This window comes from Hylaeus volcanicus, chromosome 2 (assembly GCF_026283585.1).
Source record: "Hylaeus volcanicus isolate JK05 chromosome 2, UHH_iyHylVolc1.0_haploid, whole genome shotgun sequence".
NCBI lineage: Eukaryota > Metazoa > Arthropoda > Insecta > Hymenoptera > Colletidae > Hylaeus > Hylaeus volcanicus.
The window spans coordinates 15,652,879-15,678,543 of NC_071977.1; the positions used below are offsets into that span (position 1 = coordinate 15,652,879).

General features: G+C 32.7%; 1 protein-coding gene across 3 annotated transcripts in view; it reads right to left on the minus strand.

Annotated features, from left to right (window-relative positions):
* Window positions 1–5,657: 5,657 nt before the first annotated feature.
* Window positions 5,658–25,665, minus strand: part of LOC128872154 (putative fatty acyl-CoA reductase CG5065) — a 30,718-nt gene continuing 10,710 nt past the window's right edge. The window contains exons 1-9 of one of the 3 annotated variants that reach the window (XM_054114561.1): window positions 24,360–24,526; window positions 14,709–14,954; window positions 7,611–7,774; window positions 7,391–7,526; window positions 7,079–7,278; window positions 6,749–7,001; window positions 6,475–6,665; window positions 6,108–6,365; window positions 5,658–5,976 (exon numbers count right to left, since the gene is read on the minus strand). In XM_054114561.1, the coding sequence (XP_053970536.1) occupies window positions 5,847–5,976; window positions 6,108–6,365; window positions 6,475–6,665; window positions 6,749–7,001; window positions 7,079–7,278; window positions 7,391–7,526; window positions 7,611–7,774; window positions 14,709–14,945 (1,569 nt within the window). In that variant the 5' untranslated portion in view covers window positions 14,946–14,954; window positions 24,360–24,526 and the 3' untranslated portion in view covers window positions 5,658–5,846. Of the gene's footprint in view, window positions 5,977–6,107; window positions 6,366–6,474; window positions 6,666–6,748; window positions 7,002–7,078; window positions 7,279–7,390; window positions 7,527–7,610; window positions 7,775–14,708; window positions 14,955–24,359; window positions 24,527–25,665 lie in introns of those variants that run through there. The other 2 variants (XM_054114563.1, XM_054114564.1) reach the window with 2 other exon arrangements.

The following is a 25,665-nucleotide window of genomic DNA, read 5'->3' on the forward strand; positions in this document are numbered from 1 at the left end:
TCACTTCACACATTCAATAGCTATATAAGTAACGCTACCATAGTACTCTAATATAAGTTAATACCACATCTGTACTATCTTTCACTAACCTTGTATGATATGTGGCCGCTAATAACTTTATTGTTAATGCGGCCACAATAAAATAAACAGCTACAAAAAAAAATAATAATATAGGAAGAGGGAGATCAGTTTGAATCCTTTAAGGTCTCAAAAGTACGTGGAATGCATTGCAGTAAGTCTCATTGCAAGAAATTTATTAAAGAAAAAATTTATTTATTAAAGAAAAAAATTTATTAAAGAAAAACCTTAAAGGATTCAAACTGATCTCCCATTTTCTATTATTTCAAGTCATTCACTATAGAAATTATCTTTGTAAAAAGAAGTGAGATCCCTATAAAAAACTTCAAAAAAGTAAAAAAATTACGCCTAGTACATGATAAAGTGGAGGACTCAAGGAGTTATCATAGAAAAATAAAAGATCCCCATAAAAAAGTACAAGAAAGTAGAAAAAAATGTGAAATCTAAATGAGCTGCAGGTACATGAAAGTCCTTTCCAATAACGTGCAAAGGCGACACTGTGTAACACAATGTAAAATTCGATGGTTTTCAACTATGCGCAGCTAAAATGCTAAAAGGCAAGGCATTCTCAGATCATCAATATCCATACTTCCTCTCTCGCAGGCTTTCACATAATTTATCAATTCAAAACTCTAACAATATCAGTACATTTTCATTGTATTGCATTTTCGAATATTTCTAAGCTCATTCATCGACGCCGATACCTTTTCTCTTATAAGCTTTCAGATAATTTGTCAGTTTTAAGCTCTGACAATATGAGTACACTTTCATTAATATGCGTTTTAAAATAATTCTTATTCATCGACACCTTGACCTTCCATGGCGACGCTAAGCATTTGACTTCCAGGCCGTGGACATCTAGACAAATTTTTAAACAATCTCAGTTTGTGGATGATACGCTATTTACTTCTTCATTTCACCGCCAAAGTGTGGAGCAGTCAGTTTACATGAAATATCATTAGAATCTGATGGCCGCACTGTTGAACACAACATTTTAGCTGCGCATAGTTGAAAACCACCGGAATTTTACATTGTGTTACACAGTGTCGCCTTTGCACTTTATTTGAAAGGACTTTCATCTACTGGCAGCGCATTTCGATTTCACATTTTTTTCTACTTTCTTGTAGTTTTTTATGGGGATATCCCCATAAAGAAACTTCAAAAAAGTAAAAGAATTACGCCAGTACATGAAAAAGTGGAGGACGAAAAGGAGTGATCACAAAAAAATAGATCTCCATAAAAAACTACAAGAAAGTAGGAAAAGATGTGAAATTGAAATGAGCTGCCAGTACATGGAGGTGCTTTCCAGCAAAGTGCAAAGGCGACACTGTGTAACACAATGTAAAATTCGATGGTTTCCAACTATGCGCAGCTAAAATGCAATGTTCAACAGTGCTGACGTTCAGGCCCTAATGACAACTCATGTAAAGTGACTACTCCGCACTTTGGCGGTAAAATTGTATGATCAAACGAGCCCGCCTTCGGCTTGTATTGTAGTCATGCTTGTCATGCCTAGCTTCACAACGTTCAACGCATAGTGGTTCCCTTCTCCAAAAAAAAAACCGGTGCTCTGCCAACTTCACACTCTCATTAGCCTCTCCAACTTCATATTGTTTTGTGTACTGTCCTTTGAATTATCACGACTTTTATTGAAGATGATAGCGGGAACTGATTTGGGGGTTAAGTAAGGGAGGGAAACTATCATCTTCGAACGAGACACTTCGTATAATTTTGATTTCTGTAAAGAATAGCGGAATACATTGACCGCCGCCCCATGCCGAGGAGACGAAGACATGGGCCAGGCGCGCGTGGATGACAGAGCTGCGACGCGAGGCCCGATCAAAGACAATGTCGGAGGCCCTTTAAAAAGGCCTTCCTTGACGAGGCTACGTATAGATTTTCCCAGACCGGAAAGTCACTTCGTTGCCACAGCCTTCGATACGAGCAGAGCTCTCCACAATAAAAGAACATTGTATTTTATACGCGGCGATTTGTATTTGCCTTTATTCTATCGTTCTTACATTTCCTCGAGTTTTTTACATTTTTTATTTATCCTGGATGCAAATAAATTCACTGAAACAGAACCAAATTGGTTTTGTATGCTTGTAAATGCATGATGAGATAGTTCCCATTCAGCATCTATATTAATTTGACGCGACGCATTGTCAGCTTCTGTATTCTCAGCAGATGGAATGTAGGATGCCCTCAACCAAATTTTCCTCTCTTCGCATCATTCCCAAATTTTTCTTGACAATTCACTCAGTTTTGGAAATCGTACGCCACCCGCTTTATTAATGTATGAAATCGTCGTTGTATTATCCAAACGAAGTAAGATTTCACATTGCGATAATTTTGAAGCAAAACATTTTATTGCAAAAAAGGCTGCTAACAGCTCAAGATAATTAATGTGATCTTTTCCTTCTTTCTTATTCCAAAACTCATACGTTTTTAAACCGTTACAATAACAGCCCCAGCCTGACAATGAAGAATCGGAAAATATTTCCATTGAATAAACTTGTGTTCTAATTGGATTTGATCCTCTGACAGTATTTATTTGCCACCAATTAAGATCTTCTGACATACCTTCAGATATTAAGATTTTTTCCTCATAATTGCCACCGTTAAATTTCAAAGCTAGAAATTTCTGCCTTTCCAGGCGTTTACAATGAATGAAATCATAAGCTACAGCTGGGCACGCTGAAGTTAAAACTCCCAAAAACTCTGCAAATTTTCTGATTTTATACATTCGTCCTACCTTAAATTCACTTACATTTTGCAATATTTGATGTTTCTTTTTATATGTCAAGTTTAGAGAAAAACTATTTGAATCAATAATAAAACCTAAATATTTACACTGTTGTCGTGCTAAGAGTGAACTCTTTTTATAATTTATGATGAAGCCTAAATGCTCTAGAAATTGAATGGTCTTTGCCACATTTTTCTCACAAGCAGCTTTTGATTTATGAATAAATAAGAAATCATCTAAATATAATACCAGCAGCATTCCTTGCAACCTTAATTTGTGTATGACTGGTTTCATTATTTTTGTAAATACGTAAGGGCTAGTACATAATCCAAAATAAATTTATGGCAGATCGAATATCCTCTAATTTAAAATGTGGAGGATCTAAGAATTTGTTCAATTCTTTAAGATTAAAAATAAACCGATTTGAACCATCAGGCTTTGGTACAAGAAAATAAGAAGATATAAATTGCCCCTGACAATCTGTACATTCTTCAATAGCACCCTTCTTCAAAAGTTTATTAATTTCTATTTGAATTTTTTCTGTTTCTCTAATAGGCCATATTCTCTCCGCAGGAGCAATGTGTTGAAATGGTAATTCATTAAAAGCAATTTTGTATCCCTTTATATAACTTAAAATATACTTGTCAGAAGTGATATGTTTCCACCTTTCTAAAAATTGACCTAGGCGCCCCGTCGGTTTGTGTACCTGATGGTTTATCTCCTTGACAATGAGTGGCTCATCGTCTGAAATTTCTTCGACGACGTTTGAGCTGCATTCTGTGCGGTTCTGGATGCTCTTCCTCTGAATTCCACATATCGTCGTTTTTGATATGGACCCACCTGACGGTACCCCGCAGGTGGGTATCTGGCGTTTCCCTTTTCTCGAAATTTTTGATTATGTTTTTGTGGCATTTTTTCTTGTATATCTGCACAAGCCCTTTCAATTTATTCCGGATCTTTTATTGCATCCTCCAGGTTACTTCCATAAAGCCACTCATCGGAAATCATTGTTTCTACCACTGGCTTAATGCTTTTCTTTAGGTGTGGCGTTATATATGATTTTCTAGCTACTGATAGCTGATGAAATACGTCCACTAGGATCTGGCCTGCATGACTGATATAATTCGTAAAAACTTCCTTGTCTAATCCTTCTTCTGAAGGATCAATCAACAAGGACACTGCAGCACCCAGAGCAGCTATTGCCGTACCTACACAGTTCTGTGTCTTTACAAAATGTTCATCCCTCTTTTTGGGGATTTCTTTGAGTAAAGCTTTTATTTCCAGATTTAACTTGGGAACTTCAACATGAAAGTCGTTCCTTCTGTCATAAGTCTCCAGAATTTCCTTCTTGTTCTTTTCTGGAAGGCCCTCCTTTTTCCACTTCAGCCACGTATTTTTTAGATGTCGATGATATTTGACTGGTTTAAACTTACTATCCGTGGGATCCATTCCAAGTACTTTTAGTACGTTATCATCTGAAGTGTTTTGCTCAATAATTTAATTTTTATTGCTTACTATTGTCCATACTATTATATCTGTAGGACTCGACGTTACCGACTAAAAGAACACTACGCGTGTGGCGCGATGTGCGAAATAACAATTGATACGCGACAAGAGTCGTGTGGTCTTTAACCTCATATATACTTATCCCGATCCATAACAATATCTTTGTCCTTATTGGACTCGTCACGATGAAATCGAACCTTTGAAGTCGTATAGACTAAAGAAAGTGCCGTACGGGCTGCCGCATTTTTGCGCCCACTTTCATCGCCGTATAGGCTGACGCGGACGTGTGGGCCTTGTCCCTCAATTTTCGTATGGAAAGTTGAGGTTTCTTCTTCTTCTTTTTTAAATTTATTTATTTACTTGATTCGTTACAAGAAGCATTTTCTTCTACAAGAGGTGTTGTTGGAGCCATCTTGGTCTGAGAATTTGCTATGTTCTCGACAACCTTTGTTAGGTTATCGATTTGTTTTTGTAACTGATCGAATTTTTCATCTGTTTGATGTTTCGATTGATGCCCTTCGTGCGATCGAGACTGTGATCGTTTTTCCTTCTTGTGTCCTGCCATCTCCCTCGATGAATAATGTACAATTGAATATAAACTACAAGAATATAATTAAGCGAAAAAAGAACGTCTAGACGCTTTGATACAACGAAACAATATGAAGTTGGAGAGGCCAATGAGAGTGTGAAGTTGGCAGAGCGCCGGTTTTTTTTTTTGGAGAAGGGAACCACTATGCGTTGAACGTTGTGAAGTTAGGCATGACAAGCATGATTACAATATACTATCATCGAGAACGAGACACACAGTATAATGAAGGAGTTAAATAGTGTATCAGCCACAAACTGAGACTGTATAGAAAGCCTGGATGTCCGCGGCTTGAAAGTCAAATGGTTGGCGTGGCCTGGCAAGGTCAAGGTGTCGATGAATAAGAATTATTTTAAAACGCTAAATAATGAAAGTGTTCGGAATTCGGGGTTTATGATACCAGTATTTGCTATTGAACCCAAGAACGAAAGATTTTATGGAATAGAATATGCCTAAATTGTACGTACATATTAAAAGCGGCTTTCTCAAAAATAACTTTGCTGTTGCTTGCTTCATAAATCGACCCGACCATCTGCACGCCAAATGTTTTGTTGTACATGCTGAGGATGCCTGAGAAGACCTATACAAGAGTAGAATCCTTCGCGCAACTCCTTTCAATTTCACTTGCGATAGCTGAAAAAGAAAGATGTAGGGGAAGCAAACCGAGGCTCTTTGCGCTGTCGTAGCCTCTTTTGGTTACATGGATCAGCTTGGTTTAGAGATCACTTAAAGAAATTAGACTATAATTAAAAATATTTATTACTCAAAACATCATTTTCATATGATACAACACAATTCATCGATAACACTCAATTAATACAAACACGTTAGCAGATGCTAAAAAGAGAATTCGTATTTTATTTGGTCCTATTACAATATAAAGGTGCTTAAAGGTGTTACAAACTAATTGTAAGTAATGAGTAGTTCGCGCTACAGCGCTCGAGTAGCGAACGACCAACACCTTATCAACAGTGATCTGAAACCTTCACTCCAAGATGCCAATATGTAGATCAATAATACGAAGAGAAATATTTTCGTAAATACATCAACCCAGTACATACTGTAATTAAAAAAAAAAAATGCGTGAAAAAACTTTATACGTTAGAAACTCGCAGATTGACTCAGTTGTCTATTAATTTCAGTAGGATTATTCATTGAAACTTTTCAACAATAAATTTGGAAGATCCTTACACTCTTAAATGTCTTCGAGCAGCTGGCAATGTTTCTGGACCTTCGTTTAGAATAAATATTCTTGCAGCTCGTATACACGTCTCAAAGTATGCGTCTATATCCATATCTTCCCCATGTATTTGATACTTTTGGTACTCCAATGAATTAAATTGATCTCTTATTTTGTATACATTCGAGTTTTCAAAGTCCCATTGGTTATTAGCGTAATACTCGAAGACCTCAAAACCTTTTCGTATCCGGCGTTGTACGCGACACATGCTGCGTATATTAAAATTTGTATCGTTAAATTACTTTAATTTTAGAACTTCATGTTTGTCAGCAAAAGTATTACGTGTTACAAGGATTGAGGAATGGTAAATATACTAACATCGGTTTGTAGCCTGCAAGGAAAATAAGCGCGTCTATGAAATAGGCTGGTATCATGTGGAAAAGTATAACGCATATATTGTGCATGAGTCGTGACTTCTTCATACTACCACCTGGATACCAAACAATACCATTTAGGGGTACCTTCTCTGTTATTTTTCGACCACGTGCGATAATTTCTGCCCACGAAACCTACAATTTATTATTATTACAAGTTACGATTATTCTATTTCCAAATATTTGTATCGCTTAGTATTGTATGGCTAGTAGTATACCTTGAATTCATTGCTACTCGTAAGATTGTAAACTCTCTTCTCTTGATTCTTCAGGTAAATAAAGTTCCAAGTAGTGGCCAGAATAGCATTAATAGCGATATCGACAGGTACATAGTCAGCGTAACCATTTTCATCACAATACATTGTTCGAATGACACCTTTTCCAGCACCGATTAAAAGTCCTGTTGGTCCATTGATGTTGTCAGTCCACCCAGGAACAGGTTCTTTCCAAATAGGTATAACTACGCTCGGTCTAAGATTTAAAATACCATTTCTTTACGTATAGCAATTCCTGCTCAATTTCCATAAAAGGTAATCAATCGTTTGTACCTCAGTAGGAGTACTGGAATGTGTGGCATCGCTTCTTCGACAAGACCTTCAGCTAAAGCTTTGGTGAAGGCGTATGTATTAGGATAATCCCCTAAAATCTTATCTGTCATAGCTTCAACAACATTATCATCCATCCATTCCACACATTTGATGATTTTGTGAGGATCAGCTGGTGGAGGATATGCTACTTCTCTCAAGACCTGAAAGGAATCATAGGTTTATATTGGGTAACTGGATTTAAAAGATGAAAATCAAAGTTTGCTATCTTCTTTAGTTCGTTCAATTTTGTAACCATGACAGAAATGAGTGTACTTTTTCTTCAAGGTGGCAGTATGCAGTGCTGATGTAGGAAAACAGTTTCAATTGCTTCATCTCTTTAGCCAGGTCCAACATTAGTTTTGTACCACGTGTGTTCAACAAAACTGCTCGCTTCAACAGTTCATCGAATCTGGGAACATTTAACAATTAAATTCAACGATGATTTTCTAATTCATCTTGCATACAAATTTTTCATGTATATCTTGTATGTTACCGAACAGTGGCAGCAGCGTGATATACGATGGTGATTTTCTCACAAAGCATCTTTCTGTCTTCCGGCGAAAGACCAAGACCTGGCAACGATACATCTCCGTTTATGACTGTCACCGCCTTCTGAAGCGTTGCCAATCCTCTCTGTTTCTTAACTTTCTCAAAAAGCTGAAATAAACAATTGCCACATTACGTTTTCATCGAAGATGGACAAAATCTTATTCTGTGGATAAAAATACCGAATATCAAGGAATTTTATTTGTAGAGGTATTATAGATACATAGATAGAGTACTATCCTATCTATCTCTGTGCGTTTATTAACGTGAATGTAAAATATACATGTAGTTATTAAAAGTATAAACAATAACCATTTATCATTAGCACAAAAATGGTATAAAAATAAAATTTGTAGCTGTAGTAGAGCCAGAGGTCTTGCTTCTCTACTCTATCTATAATATCTCTATGGTTTCTCCTTATTACAATATTTAGACAATTTTTTAGGGTCATCTACGTGCAATGTGACAATATGTATCTTCGTATTGAAGTTATTTGTTGAAAATATAAAAACGATACAAAAAATAGGTTACAGCCATTTTGCTACGTGTCATGATTTGTTCGCATGTTGCGTTCAACCAACGATCAAACTTGTTTCTTTGCATTTCCCGAGTTTCTAATAGAAGATGTTATAAACGATAATGAATCAGCGTTAAAAGAAAGCAAATCAGACGCTAGACTTTTAAATCGTGTATACTTCTCGATTCGATTTGTTTATACTTTGGCGCTTGTTAAGTGTATTTTATTAAGCATGTTTACGTTCTTCTACGAGTCGTTCAATTTGTTTTTCTTATAGACGTAGCGAAATATGAGCTGCATTGAAATGTTTTTACTGTTTGTTTGCTTTAATCTTGTTTGACTGTTTGTTTCAATGAGACTGTAGTTAATGTGTTTATGTAAAGCAGTGTTTCTCAACATTATTTCTGTTTTTACAAGGTAAAATTATATTTAGGGCCATTTCGAACTGAAATTATTTTGCAAATGATAAAGGTGTTTAATTGTTTTGATCCCGAGTTAAAGGTAGAAGTTTAACACTTTCGCTGCGGACGAAAATAAGTAGCCGTTCGCTGGGAGCTGCAATTATGATTTTTTTTTTAATGTAAAATTTCTTACAAATGTTCTAATATGATTATTTTGAAAACCATATGTTTGTGGTAACTTATTTTATATATAATATGATTGCCGAACAAAAAAAATGAAAACTGAAAGATAATAAAACCAACCATAGTTTTATTTTAAAACACCTCAGTTGGACGCACATTTGCGTCATCCGCAACGAAAGTGTTAAGGAAGTTTAAATTATTGTATATAAGAATCGATCATCCGACAATTCCATGAACTGGCCGTCACTCGAATTCACGGAAGTTGCAGAAGTTGCGAGAATCTGTTTTCCTCATTAAATGATTCATAAGATGTCACATGCCGATTGACCTGTTGACTTTCTTTCGTGCCACATGTTGCAATTCATCCTTTAGCAGAGACATATACACTTTGCGTTCGTGTTTCAATATTGGCGACGTACACTGCGTATCAAAATTATACGAACACTTGGATTTTTAAGATTTGACTATCTTAAAATAGTTTTTCATAAAAACCAATTATACTACGATATTCAACGCGTCAAAAGACCTCTGAACACCCACTTGCATTTTAATGTTGAAAGAATCAACGTTACTATAGCTTATACTCGATTTTTATACCGTATCAAAAATATACGAACACTTATTAAAATGACAATTTTATAAAATTTCATATGAAAATAACAGACTTTAGTTTCCCTCTACATTCAGTTTCAAATTTTAATGAATTATGTCTTAGTAACGATGCGGCAACTTCCTAAATTTCAATTTGATTTAAATTGAAAAAATTTGCGGTGAAAATCTGTAGTACCATTAAGAAGCTGTGTTAAAATTACAAAATTTGTATATCTTTTTCCATAAAACTGATGTGATCAATCTAAGTCGATGTAGGCTCATATGATTCATATTTAATCAAATAACAATCAAGTGGTGTTTTGTTAAAATCCTACAAAATTCATGGAACAACTATTTCAAGATACTGAAACCTCGAAAATCCAAGTGTTCATACGCTTTTGATACGCTATATTCCCATTTTTAAATTGTGTTAAAGGGTTAGTCGCAGTCAGGAAGAGGAAAAACGACATTTCTTTGTGATTTTTTTTGTAGTTATTAAATAATAATTTGCATAAGTAACAATTAAGTATATTATAAAGAATTTATATTTGCAAATTGTATTGCCTATTTTAAAGAACTAAAAAACATTTTTTGCTTCAAGAAACATTTAATTTATATCGTCATAACAGTCGATGACGTAGAAGATGATTTAAAACCATAGGTTTGCGGTGAGCAAGATTACTCTACACTGGTTTACCTGAGAACAAAAACAAAGGTAGATTTCGAAAATATATTAGCCTAGCGGGTCCCCGATCGAAGGATTTTGGAAAAAATTAATTTCAAACAAGATAGCGTACATTTGAAGTTGATTTTCAATTTTTTCACTAAAATTAAGCGATTCAATACAGGATAAAAGAAAAAAGTATACAAGAAAATAAAAAATCCTTCGATCAGGGACTCGTTAGTCTAGTATATTTTCTAAATCTACCTTTAGTTTTGTTTTCAGGTGCACCAGTTTGAAAAAATCTTGCTCACTGCAAACCAAGTGGCCACCCACGCCATCGTCTGTTATCACGAAATGAATTACCCTTTTTTTAAAACAAAAATTCTTTTATAGTTCTTTAAGACATACTTTGGAATATATTTACATTTCATTCAGAAAAAATTCTTATTTAATACCTTAAAAAAAACACACACAAGAAATTGTCCGTTTCCATTTTCCTGACTGCGAATCTGAAGAATCGATAAAATTGAAAAATTTCTTCCTTCTTTTTTCTTTCATAGAAGGCTTTAAGAATTGTGGAGTGCAATTGAAGATATTTTTGTCAAGTCTTTCAGGTCCACAGCCAAGGCCTGGTTCAATGAAATAATTGATTAAAAATGTTAATTTTATTTTTGAATTAGGAAACTTTCTTGCGAAGTTAAACTAGAATAAAGGTGTTTAATTAGCTATCAAGCTACCACATCATAAAAAACCAACTTAAAATTGAACGCATCTAAAACATCCTATTCAAACTAATTAGTACTCCAAGATTTTGTGCATCATCCTCTGTCGTTGTTACAGTAAATTTGAAAGAATTTAACAATCGTTGAATGAATAGTCAGCTATCTGATTTCCCTTCTAAATATCAATTCATTACGCAACGAATTTGCATTGAATCATTGGAAAAATAACATTTTCGATTTCTTTGGGTTGCATTTACGTTAGAAAACGACGTCGTTTGTGTTAGATATCCATCGTTACGGTATTTGGTTAGCAGCATTTAGAGATGTCTGACATAACGCCACACGTGGAATAAGAACTTTCACCAAGCGCGAGACTCGATAGTAAAGATAATAATATTGTTTACCATCATCATTAGACACGAGTCCTTGACTCGGTTTCTCATTTTTTCGTCTCATAACGTAAGTACATAACGTGGAATTTACGAATGTCATTATTGTTCACGCGTGAAGAAACTTAAGGGTATATTGGAGAGATTTGCCTCTGGGTGGAATTTAGAGTGATCAGGATGCTTGGGAAATGTTATTTGAGTACTGACCAAGATTTTGACATGGATTAATAATTGATAGTCGTATCTGTCATGAAAACTCATTTTATTGTAGCATTGAATTAAATGACGAATAAGCAACTTTTTATAATAAAAGTATAGGATCCTTTTTTAGGAACAATTTTTTTTATAAAAATAATAGAAAGGGCCTCTTAGTCAAATACTAATAGGCTTTTACCATTTATTTTGAAATCTAGGGCTTCATCATTTAGATATACATACAAGTAAAAATCTTATCTAATTGTAAGTACAAATTTTAAATCATGAATGAAAAATAAAAAAAACCTTTTTTTAACAGAAGTGTGCGATCTTTTCTAACGAGCAATTTTTCCATAAAATAAAGAAAATTTTTACTAAAATGGTACAAGGCTTTTAACATCTAGATGTAAGATTCTTATATCTAGATACAGATATCAAATAATGAAAGAAAAATAAGCAACTATTTATAACAAAGTTGTGGATCAATTGGAACAAATGTGTATGTGGTGTGGAAAAAAAAAATTGAAAAGTCCTTTACTACTTTGCAATCTAAGGTTTCGTCACCTAGATACGAGCAATTAAAGTTTACTGATGGGGCCCCATTTATAATCCTAGTCAGCTGATCACGCGACTGCGCACAGATACACAGCGTATACACTTTAACTGCTGGTACCTCGTTAACAAAGCCTCAGATTGCGAAATGGAAAAGGACTTTTTCATTCATATTGGTGTGAAGAATTATTCGTGGAAGAAGGTACTACATTTTTGTGTTTTATGCATTATTTATTCCAATAAAATGTTGACCACCCTTGACTGAGAGAAATTTTTATAAATTCATGCAGTAATTATAATCCGAAACGCAATCGATCACTGAAGAAATTTATATTGAATGTAATATAAATTTATATATATACATATATTGAAGATTTTATCATACAATATTATATATGGGTGATTCTATTCTAACAGTGATTATTAATGGCCTGTACTATTTACTCTCACTGGTTATACATTAACATTGTATTCATAAAATTTTTGTATTAATACGATCCAATATTAATATTAAGGATTCATCGCAAAAAGTTAAAAAATCGCCGAAGTTGACTCAAACTCTAAAAAGTCATCAAAAAGATGTTGCTAGTGATTATTCAGCTAAAAGTTAGACTATATCACTACGTACAAGCTCAAGAATTCAAAAAATGCTGTGATGAAAACCAAAAACTATATTTAAGTTAATTTATTTTTCGTAAAATAGTATGTGTTAGATCTCAGTTCATTAATATTTAATATAAATTATAACGTATTATTATTTGTTAAAAATGAGTTACTATTTATTATTGAAGTGTTCAATAATTAGAATAAAAGAGTTTTAAAATGTTATAATACAATTCGTAAATAAATTTAATAATTTTTCTAAAAAATATCTACAAAATTTATTTTATGTCAGTACCGTGGATAAATGAGTCAGTACCGTGGGCTAAGAAAAATATGAAATTTGATTCTTATTCTCGATATTTTAAAGTTGTAGCAAAATCCTTTCGGACTTTCATTTTTACAATAAAATAGAGTAATAATATGCATTAAAAAAAAATTTTATTATAAAATTGAAAAGTTTTTAATAAAAAAAGTAGCAGTTAGAACCGTATCACCCATATATTATATATATATTACAATATATTAAAGGTTTTACCTTTACAGAAGTTTATATTAAATAGAATAATTATATTTAAACTTAGTTAGATTGAATGTAAATCTTCTATAAAAATTGTAAAAGTATTGTATTTGAACTTAGATTGAGCTCTAATATTTTTAGCTGTCTGTTACGTTTTCAAAAACACAAATAACTTTATTATAACAGCAGAAGCTATTCCAAAAGTTATATAAGACTGTTATTTTATGTGTACAATGTTTACACAATTACACTTTCTCTAAACATGTTCGTTCGAAGGATTATGGGTTGAAAATGTTGCATGTGTCGACATAACTCTTGTTCAACGTGTATTCCGCTAAAAATAAGTGTCTCGCAACGTGTTTAGGAAAGTAGATTGCCACAGTTTTTGCAACAATTACTGGTCAGGCGTTTTCAGTCAGTATTCCCATTGCTCGTTCATCCTTCTCCCGAATACTTCCTCCTAGGAATTAGGTCAAGAATAATTCCTAAAAACAGCCAAAGGCTCGCATAACAAACCTGTTTACGTCTACGCGAGTAGCTTGGCAGCGTTTTCTTCGTAATTATGTAATGTTGGTTCTACCGAGTCTTTCTAGTTCTACTCTGAAGTTTCTCTCTTTTAGAAAATGAATTTCTTTAATCTTTGGGATTAAGAAATGGAAACATCAAAGTTGAGATGACCTTTTTTGTTATTTATCCCACTTATTAGCGTTTAAAAAGAAGAAATTAGCGTTTAAAAAATTAATTGAATTAAAGAAAGAGGAAATAACGTTGCAACTATACAGAGTGTCCATGCTAAAGTGTGACAGACGCATATTTCAATAACTATTGTTGATACGAAAAAATGGTTTACATGTAAATTGCAGGACACAATGGACTTTATCTTGTGGCGTAAACGAAACTTTTTCTATATTATTAATTTAAAAGATATAATGGTGAAGTTTCGTTTTTTAAGCGGAAATATATATTTTTGGGGGTATTATGCGATAATGCTTTTCAAGGCGAATTCTTTGCCCTTAATGTATTTACCCAATTTTTAGTAGTTTTCAAGACAGTTTTCAACGCTTCGAAATTTACAAATTTTGTTCAATCTTGTTAAGTTTGTTAAATTTAAATTCACAAATTATACACAAATTACAGAACAATAAGAAACATTAAACTCCACCATCATATGTTTTAAATTAATAATACAAAAAAAATTTTATTTACGCCACAATATAAAGCCCATTGTATCCTGCAATTTACATGTAAACAATTTTTTCGTATCATCAATAGTTACTGAAATATGTGTCTGTCACACTTTAGCGTAGACACCCTGTATATTTTTAGTCTCAATATCTTGTTATTGACAAGATATTATATTATTGTTTATATGGACAATATAAGAATATCTAGCCCAACCTTTATTCTGTGTTTTATTAATTTTCACCATTTTAAAATAATTACAAGTCCCCTAAAATTTTGAAATACAAGAATGTATTTATATTTATGAATTCAACTATATATTTGCAACTACGTATATTTATTCTCAATATTTCTTATTGGGAAGAATATTATATTATTGTTTATAAAATTCGAGATGGACAAATTTAATTGTATTTATAAATTTTTCTAGTTCTAGAGCTTCATTAATTAATTATTCTAGAGGAAGTACAGTTGAATAATTAACTATATGTCACTTTTCACTAGATTAGCATTTTTTTAAAACACTTACTGGCGTGTTGAACATTTCCTCCAGACGATGTTTAGGGTCTTTCCCCTTCTTCGGTCTGACGAGCATGTAAATCTGTTCAATATCTGGCAGGCATCGAAGAAACTTCTCTACCATCACTTTTCCCATGAAACCAGTTCCACCAGTGATTAAAATATGTTGTCCTTTGAACGACAGGGCTATTCTGTCGTGTATCTCCTCCTCCTCCTCCACCCTCATTTCCGCTTTTGTTTTCGTCATGGTCACTTCCTGAACAACAGAAGCAATAATTGTACGAATTGCGTCGTCTTCGAAGCTACAGTGGGTGTAGAAAGTATTCGTACACCGATCAATTTCTAAAAAAACTATGTGAAATTGTAATTTATTAACTTCTTTTTTATAAACAATGATATTTTATATATTCTTGGAAATCTCTAGAATGGATAGAGTACAAAAAAAACCAGTTATTTATATAATTTGCGAAATTAACAAGAAAAAACAATTAATCGATAGAAATATTGAAACAATAACTATTCGCACAATAATTATTCGAAGTGGGATCTTCTTCGATTCCTCTATTATAACCTTTTTTTAAAAGTTTAAAACTTTACTGGAAATTGAATGTTTTCTCATTCGTACAGAGCAATAAACTGATGTGTTTATGTTACAAACTCTACTGTAAATGGTTCATCGTAAGAATCGTACAAATACTTATTGCTTCTACATTTCTACCAATTTTTCGTATATTCTTGTTAATTTCGCAAATTATATAAACTAGTAATTGTTGTTTGGATATACTATATCTATTCTATAGATTTCTAAGAATATGTAGAATATCATTGATTATAAAAAAAGAATTCAAGAAACCACAATTTCATACAAAAGTTTTTTTGGGAAATTGATCGGTGTACGAATACATTCTATGCCCACTGTATATACATTGTATAAATGCTTTCGAATATACAGGGTGGTCCACGCAATTGTTTCATGTTATAACACCATTATTATTGCATTTACGAAAAAATACCAAAGGAGAAAGATAAATGGTTCGAAGAGCACTAGATCTGTAGGCCTTAAAATTTTTGTTCGATGCAGCAGTGCATGTGCAACTAACAATTGCATCATTTCTTTAAATAGAAATGCATATTCTTTTTTACACAGATCGATTCTTCTGTTCATTCTACGTAAAAAATGATTAGGGTACCATGGCAAACAAATTATTACTTCTCGAGGTATTTTCAAAAAATGTTTTTATTGAAGAAGATGCTCAAACGCTTTTCCATTAATTTCTAAACATTTCTGATAACGTTCTTTTATTGTTTACATAACTGCGTTTAAATTGTCTCCATCACACAACACAAAAGTGGCGTACATATCTTGTTCCTCACTGTTAGTAAAATACATTTTCTTGTATTTAGTGAAATACAGTTACACTTTTACAAATTCTTAGTTTTGGTACTCGAGTTACGATACGTGAATTGCTACTAAATGATGAAATTCTTACTCGTATAAATGAATTTCTGTTATGATAACAATGTCGAAGGGTGTTTTACCTTTACAAGCGTGTTTACCTTACTAGTCATGAAGCGTTTGAGCATCTTCTTAAATAAAGACATTTTTTGAAAATATCTCGAAAAGTAATAATTTGTTTGCCATGGTACCCTAATCATTTTTTACGTAGAATGAACAGAAGAATCGATCTGTGTAAAAAAGAATATGCATTTCTATTTAAAGAAATGATGCAACTGTTAATTGCATATGCACTGCTGCATCGAACAAAAATTTAAAGGCCTACAGATGTAGTGCTCTGCGAACAATTTATCTTTCTCCTTTGGAATTTTTTCGCAAATACAATAATAACGGAGTTATGACTTGAAACAATTGCGTGGACCACCCTGTATACGCGAATAGGTTGCAACATTTCGCGTGGTCTTCCACAAATTTCGTATTTGTCAGAGTTTACACACGTACAGAGATAACTATGTATGTAAATGAATGAGAAGCTGAGAGTCTTCTATGCAAGTAAGGAAAAAGAAATATGGGTTACGTCATAATTTGGTGTGAAATCATGACAAGCTCAATTTTTAATTTTTATATGTATATGATAGCTATGATGTTGCTTTGATACCTCTATGATTTTTATCCCCTTGTGTTGCAAAGAGTTTTTCAAAAGAGGCTCTGGTATTAGGTGGACCGAAAAGTAATGTCGTTTCTGTGAATCTCAATACTTCTTTATCATTCATCAATTCATTGATTTTTAACCATTTAGTATTGAATATTTGCCACTACATGGCAAGAGGTTGTTGATAAACGAGGATAATTACATAATCGATTAAAAATAGAAATGTATTATGAATGTATTTGTCTGAATTTAATGTAAAAGAAATGACATTACTTTTTGGTACACCTAATATTTAATTTGTTTGTTTTTCAAATCAAATTCAAGTGTACCAAATTTCTAGTAGTGGAGGAGAGAAAAGAAGTAGCAGAACCGCAACTGTAAACGAAACAAAATTCTAGAACCTCCTTTGGAAAACCCTTCATGTATTCTAACTTCATAAATTCTTTAAATTCTTCTATGAACATTTTTTCGAATACTTTTTATTTTCCTTTGTGAAATTTTCTGATTCGTTCAGTAACGCTATACAGCGTATAGAAAATGACATTTTTCATGAAAAAAAAAGATTGAGTTAATTCGCCTTTGCAACGAATGATACAAATACGTGAGATAATTTATGAAAGTTGGATGTCGCGCTTGAGTTTATGCTGTTGATGAGAATGTCGAGATAATAGTCGCAGAGAATTGCTCGAATGCGAATATTATCAGTGATTAGAGTGGAGAATGTTCGAGGTTCGCCTGAAGCAAATGCAATAGGAACAGACATGGCAATTTATGACTTTTCCATGTTTATCCTCAGCCCTGAGACGTGCCAGTTTTTACAAAAAGAAGAGAAAAATGAGTCGCGGTATGCATTTTATATACTGCATTTCAAGAAGACAGTTTCAAGAATTTTTGTAGAAAATATGACTATTTTGTGTAAACATCTTTGAAAGTAACGTGGTTTGCAATTCAATGTGCACTGAGCGTGCAGTGATTATATTTGCTTAGGTTTGTGGTTTTTATAAAATTTTATAGTTCTGCTTTTTTGGATTTTTCAAGTTTTAGTATCCTATTCTAGAAAATTTTTAGGTGTTGGTGAAAGGGGAAATACAAAGTAAAATACATTTTGAGGAAGATCATAGTTTTGTAGTTGAAAATGATACATACAATTTTAGGGGAAAGAAGGAGAGAATTGCGTAACTGTAAAAATAGAATTTTGTGTCCTTTTGTATTTAAATGTATTTGATTTCCAACTAAAAATTGATGGTTTCTTCAATTCTATTTTCTATTCTTTCTATTACGAAAATTTTCGTGTTTTTGTTTAGCATTTTTAGTTTCCTCTTAATTTAAATATATTTTATATGCATCCAATTAAATGAATGACTACAGAAATTGAAATTAATCAAACATTCCAGGAATGGAAACATTTATTTTTACTTTGGTGGTTAGTATCATACCCTAATTGGCCACGTGTAGCTAAATATAATGTACAAAAAGAAGACTAGAACCATGAAAATTCTCAAATAGATCATGATTATAAAATCTTCCTTATACAGTAAAACAACTAAAACAGAATCTCAAACGTAATATCGTTTCCTAATTGCCCACTTTTTGGTTCGATAGCTAAAGCTAATAGCTCTTCAATAGCTACAAGACTATAACTATGAAAATTACCAAATACTCCATTATTGTATCAGTGTATCGTTCTTATACAGGGTGTCTCGCCCGATTTTGACATCTTGTTTTTCTCGCTATTGTTACTCGTAACAAGAAATGTTTCAGCGGAGGCTTGAATGGTATCGAGTGTAGCATATTCTGATATTATTAGTTTTTTTCGTGAGTGGGCGCGTAAACAAAACTAACGTCTTACTGCGGGAGTAATGATGCCTTAAGAATTTAAATAATTTAAATTGAAATATCTCCTGAACTACTCTATTATGAACATTACATAGATAGTACTTTTTTATAACGATTGTCCAGCTGAATCGATTGATCTATTAAAAATTGATCATTTAAAAAAACAAAGTTGACCTTTATATGACCTTTATGCGTCCACTCACGAAAAAATTAATAACATCAGAATATGCTCCACTCGATACCATTCAAGCCTCCGCTGAAACATTTCTTGTTACGAGTAACAATAGCGAGAAAAACAAGATGTCAAAATCGGGCGAGACACCCTGTATACTGAGCAAATTAAAAAATAATCATTCAGTATGCCGTTAATATCTCCTCAACGAAGCCTCGTACAACATTTTCGCTAAGGAAAAAGTTGTTTCCAGTCACCTCCCGAACCACTCCTTTCAAGGTGTTACAACATTTTTAGGACACCCAGTACACATTAACTGTATGCAATACTGCCCCCAACCCCCTCGGCAAAACAAATACATCAAACCATCTCAGACATTACTTCTATAAAAACTAATTATAAAAACTAAAACTATATATAAATTAACTCTATAAGACTATAAAAACTAACTCAAGCCGGAATTATAAATTTTTAATTTTGCGTCGCCTTCGAAAAGGTTGTATTGTATTTAATATGCTTTATTTAATAATTTAATCAAATTCATCAAGAGCTGGTGAGTAATAATGCAGTTTAAGTTAAAATTATTTCATACTTTTCACTGCATTTTCTCATACTTTTAAGCAATTGTATCTAGAGCTGGTGAGTATTCATATAAAAAAGTAACTAGAAATTATTTCATACTTTTTAGTGCAGTTCTAATGTTTTTTGAAGTCGGTTTATTCTTTTTCGAAAAATTATTTTATTTCACACTTTTTAGTAGCAATATATAACTAAAAGGTTTCATATAATAACAATAGTTATGAACAATCTGTATATTGTTGCAAATGGGAACATCATGAAAATGTTGTTACAAACATTTAATAAAATGTCCATAATTTTTTACAAATCCGAACATTATGAAATCATCAGTCATTGTAAAGGAAGATTCCATTTCGATCAGTTAATTATTTGACCAGTTACATTAAAGAATAGGAATTTTGCAATAACAATAGTTATAAACATTTAAAAGACTCATAAATTTTTGCAAATGTGATCATCGCGACAACCTGACTGGTAAAGTAACAAAATGTAAGGGGTATCGTCGATTTCAGCCCGAACATACGTAAAACAGTACTCTTTTTTCGATAAAAGTAATAATAAAATGGTAAAAAATAAAACAAGGTCGAAGATTTTCTTAGAGGACCAAGTAGCAATGATGCTCTACCAAATGCAAAAAGCTTCAATCCGATTAGTCCATCCGTCTCGGAGTAAGAAGCAATACAAAAGTTAAAAAAAAAACGAGTAAAAAATGACAAATCGCAAAATGTCTTGATAACGGGACCAACTGGGAGACATACTCTACCAGATGCCAAAATATATATATATATACACGTAGAATTGAGTAACCTCCTTTTTCGAAGTTGGTTAACAAATTACCAAATAGTTCATTATTGTAACATTTTTTATATTCACTAACCAAATTAAAAAATAATCTCAAATGTAACTTCATTATTCTTAATCTGCGTTTTACTTTCAATGTTAGTATTATCTCTTAATTGCCAACATGTACCTAAACACCTTGTATAAAAAGACGACTATGACAATGAAAATTGAGTGGTGTGCTGCAATAAGGAGGCAGCTTCATTTTTTTGTGTTATTGAGGTTAGAACATAATCACGGATTTGAATGATTCCTTTTTTTCGTGGTCCAATAAGGAGACAGCTCTGGTCACTAGAAAAACTGATGATGCCGATTTGACGGAGACAGAGCAGGAAGAAGAATAAATTTTGTACCAATTTTATGATCGTATGTATTCTACATTTTTTGTTTGTATCGCTAAATATTTTAAGAATAACGTGTGTTTAAAAGAAAATTTTGTTCCCAATTCCCAAATAGTTCATTTATCCAATGGACAACCACTGTCGTTAGAGCAGAATGCCTACCTGTCCTCTAGAGGTGGCGTGCAAAATCACTAACCGTTATTTATCACAGTGATCGCAAAATCACGATCACGATGGTGATTTAATTTCATACACGAGCGTGACCGTGGTTCTTTTATCTTGCTAGAATTGCGTGATCACAATTCTTGATCTTAATTAAATTACTTTTTATAAAATGTTTCAATATACATAGTTTGCATAAAAAAAAATCCGCATATAATATTAATATCAATTTCCTTTATTAAGTAAATTAGTAGATCATTTATTTTGTGTGGTGGCTACTTCAGTCCCATGCGAAAGAATATTTTCTAAAGCAGGATTACTTTTAACGGAAAAAAGAAACAGATTGCAAGTAGAGAAATGATCTATGCTATTATTCTTGAACAGCAATACATAGTTACTCATTTGTTATTATATATATTTAATTCCATTGTTATTTTGTTCTTTGTACTTTATTTATAGTATTCGTATTATGTTTTATGTATTAATTATATTATTTTCTAACAGTGTTACATTTTGTACAAGTCTAAAGACACTTACAACTAAACTAAGACTTGCAATTCATAATTATTGACTTATATTAATTACTCTTCACTGTTCCTCATTAAAGCATTCCTTTATTTACTATTCTTTACTTTACTTTATTTCATGCGGTGTAGGTAATTCGCATTTTTGTTTTGATGTCGTTAATTACATACTTATGTAGAATATATGCAAAATATACAGATTAGTGTGTTTTTCATTACGATGCATTTACATTTAGGCTGGAGATTCTAACAACGCGTGCAAGGAATGGTTATGTTCTTCACCAATCAGAAGCGATCACGAAAAATCACGAACCACTGTGAAAAATCACCGTGATTGCCAACGAACCTGATTGGATCACAAGTGATTCACAAGTAACAGTTTTAGCCATCTCTACTGTCCTTATAAGATTATGCTTTCTTCTTTTCATTCCGCACCGTATGGATTACCGCGTTCACGTAAATATTTTGAACGTATAATACACTGAATACAAAGTTCAATCATTTACACACGTGGCTGCCCACCAGGAGCAGCTAGAACTATCCTGTCCAGATTACATTAATTGATATTATTTAATTAGCCTCGTAATATTTTGTAAAACAACGAACTATGGAAACTTTCACTCATATGGATTACGAAACGTTTCTTTTTCGAGTTACATGATTTTAGAATATGATGTATTCGGGTTAACAAGTTAATTGGGAGACTGAAGATACTTTTTCGAATGAACAAGTGCCTTTCTATTGAGATAAAATCCGTTAGTAGGAAGCAGCGTTACGGTGAAGCAAATATCTCTTGCGTGTCGCAACTGTTTGCGTGGTTATGTGTAGACGACGAGTAATATCGCGTTGACAAAGATATTTAAGAAATTCGAATGGCAGTAACATAACTCGAGAAATTGTAAAAAGATCTTCCTGATAGGAGGGCAATAGGTCACTTTCCCTTTTATGCTTTCTCATTGTTATTTCTCCTGCTGTAAACTGTTAACATCGCAACATTTTATATTTTCGGATCACTTGTTTGGGGGATCGAGTAATTTTGTTGATGGAGAAATTAAGAAAAATGATAAGGAAAAGTAAATAAAATTAAAAATTAAATTACACACGCTTGCATGCAATTTTTTGAAAAGTAGTTCAATTTTTCTTTTATTTTCTCAGATCCTCGACCAATAAATTTAATGTAACCCTCCATAATGTTATGTGACTTTGAAATCATGTACTCATTATCCACACTTTTCAAGTATGATTTAACTTTATTTTTAATGCGTATCAATACGAACTTTAAAACTTTGCTGTAGTCTGCATAAAATTTTCTTACAATAACTGTTTTAATACTTAGCCCAGGGCGAGTATATTTAGAAGCTTTTGTTTATTAAACTCTAGCAAATAATGTATATATCTCCATATTAATGTTTGTAAGTGGATTTACTGTATAGTTAGAAACTAAATTTAATTTGATTTAGAGAGGGTAAATTTATAAACTTTCTAATTTTCTAGTGGCAAATATAGTGTAATACTTATTTCCACCATTTTACATAGAATAGTATTTTCAATTGATTAGGCCAGGGCGAGTACAATTAAAGGTTTATATTTATTAAAATTTAACATTCAATTTATATCTCTATATCAATATTTATCAATTTCATTTAAAAGCTAAATATAATTTAATTTTTAGAGGGTAAATTAATGTATTTATAATCTTTCTAGTTTCTTAGTGGAAAATATAGAATAACTCTTATTTCCGTCGTTTCGCCTACAATACTATTTTCCATTGATTTGTGTTATTAATTTTGTTTGCCAATTAATATTAGCTTGTCCTCAAGACACATTGTAGATACATGGTTAATTAAATTGCATAAATTAAACTGCTTACAGTACAAACTGGTCTTAACTGATTTCTAAATAAGGAAATTTATATTTAAAAAATTTTAGTGATTTAAAGTCACGTAGGTATGCATCGTTATAGATTGAGCATTTTGTTTGTCAATTTAACGCTACGCAACGCGTTGAATCACTGTACACATATTACATATCGTTAAATCCCGGTTACTATTACGTTAAAGTATTGCTTCACTTAGAAAGTTCAGCGTTCCTAGCTCTGAATGGTTAGACATGCATTTCGCGAAAAAACTCTCATAAACCGTGTCGTAGTTTCATGATTAGAGATTCATCTTATTTCATGGTTAATTAAAATGTGCAAAATATTTTATGCACTTTATAGCATTTATTTTATGTAAAATAAAATCTTTGCAAAAGTACCCTACAAAAATCAACCTTAAATATGAATTTAGTTTACTCTATAAATATTACAGTAGAAATTTTAGTTCAATATTTTTTTATATTCTTGCATACTGTGTGCACTTTACATTTCCCATTGCATTTTATTATTTCTAAATTTCCTATAAATGCATTAAAATTCACAATCTAGTTATAATATTAACATTTCATGGCGAATAGCTGTCATACAGAAATAATATTTATTCCTATTGGGCACGATGTCCTGGTAAATTAAAATAGATTGCAACAATAAAATGTGGAGTACGTCAGACCTTTTCTTTGTGAGTATTAAAGGTAGTAAGTAGTAACATAAGACGTAAACATCAGCTTTAATCGTTATTTATCATGCATAAAATAGTATGTATACAATACATAACGATTAAACAATGTTGCGGATACAACAAATCAGAAATTTTAATTGTCTTTCATACGTATAATACAGGAGTAAAGAAAACATATATACTGTAGATTGTGTTATTGTACTCTCTTAATTTATCACTTCTTTCTAAATTAAAATAAAATAAAATACTTTTTTTATTCTAGTGTTTCGTTAATACTATTTGAATCTAGAAACGTGTATCTGTCTTTACTGAATATTATTAAATATCTACAATATAATTAACAGAATACAATACTGCAAACCACATAATAAAATGATGTTTTGCAACTAGTATGCTTTGAAAATAGAATGAAAATGCACGAATGATACTTAAAAAAACACTGAATTAAAATTCAATCTATAAAATACGTGAATATCAAGTGAGCGATGAAATAAATGATTTAAAAATTAAGGAAAAATGGATAACTTGTAGCGTGAACACTTACGAGATAGAAGAAAATTCTTCACCTCGCGTTTTATCCTAAATGCGAGCACTAGGAGCTACGGTTGGCGAACGAACCGAACGAAAGCACGATTGTTAGCAAGAGTAACCGGCTAGAGACGATGATCGTTCTTGCTCCGTTGGTGAGCCCGTTGCAGACTGAGAAAGCATGACGCTAGCCCCATATTTTCCTGAACGTTCATCGTCGCCGGTGCAGGACCGTATTCGTTTCTCCGTCTGACCCATGTTTGCCCCACTAACGCTCAAACGCATCCCCTCTCACTTCTAATGTCGATGTAGTGTATGCAAATTAGTGAGAGTTCGATATGTATGAATGCATGAGTGTAAGTAAACAGTGAGTACACCAGTTACCTGTACGAACTGGTAGAGTGTACTCAGAGGGATCTCCTAACTACTGATTCCTATGTGGAAATTTCTACGAATTTATCCAACTACTATTTATTAAAAATTAACCATTCAAGCGGAACAGCTACCTCGAACGCGTAAAAATCATAGCCAGATTCAACAATTTTTTATTCGAAAACATCTGACTCGATAGCAGATTTGTTTGCTGGGATTTATTACACATACATATATCAAATAATTCAAAAATAATTTTTATTCAGATTTTTTAAATAAAATATCGTTGGCCTCCCTCCCTCCTTAGAATTACTCATTATATTAACATATTGATCGCCACGTCTATATATGGATGACAGCTGGATTTTTACTAAGAAGTTAAAAAATTAATTTTGAAGATCAAATGTTAATGAAAATAAGTCTGGATAGGACTCGTAATTTTGTATCGTGTTGCAAAAATAAGTACTCTAACAAATGTTACATTGTTAGGCCTCTCTCTCAGGTGTTAATATGATTCGATACTTATACCTACAGAATTTTTGAGACGCTTCAACAATTACAGTCGAAAAGTTCCTAAACTGCCTACATAAACAATGAATATTTGCCAAAAAAGACTCGGTATACCTCTACTGCGTATTTACATTCTACACCTACTGTATGTTATATCTAATAGTGTTTCATATACAGGGTGTCCCAAAAATGTTGTAACACCTTGAAAGGGGTGGTTCGGGAGGTGATTTGAAACAACTTTTTCCTTAGCGAAAATGTTGTCTGAGGCTTCGTTAAGGAGATATTAACAGAAAACGTCGACCAATTAGAGCGCGCGTATACCGTCGGAGCGGCCGTGGTAGCCTATGAGCACAGCCGCCTAGCGCGCAGTCTCCGCCTACCGCGGGCGCTCCAACGGTATACGCGCGCTCTAATTGGTCGACGTTTTCTGTTAATATCTC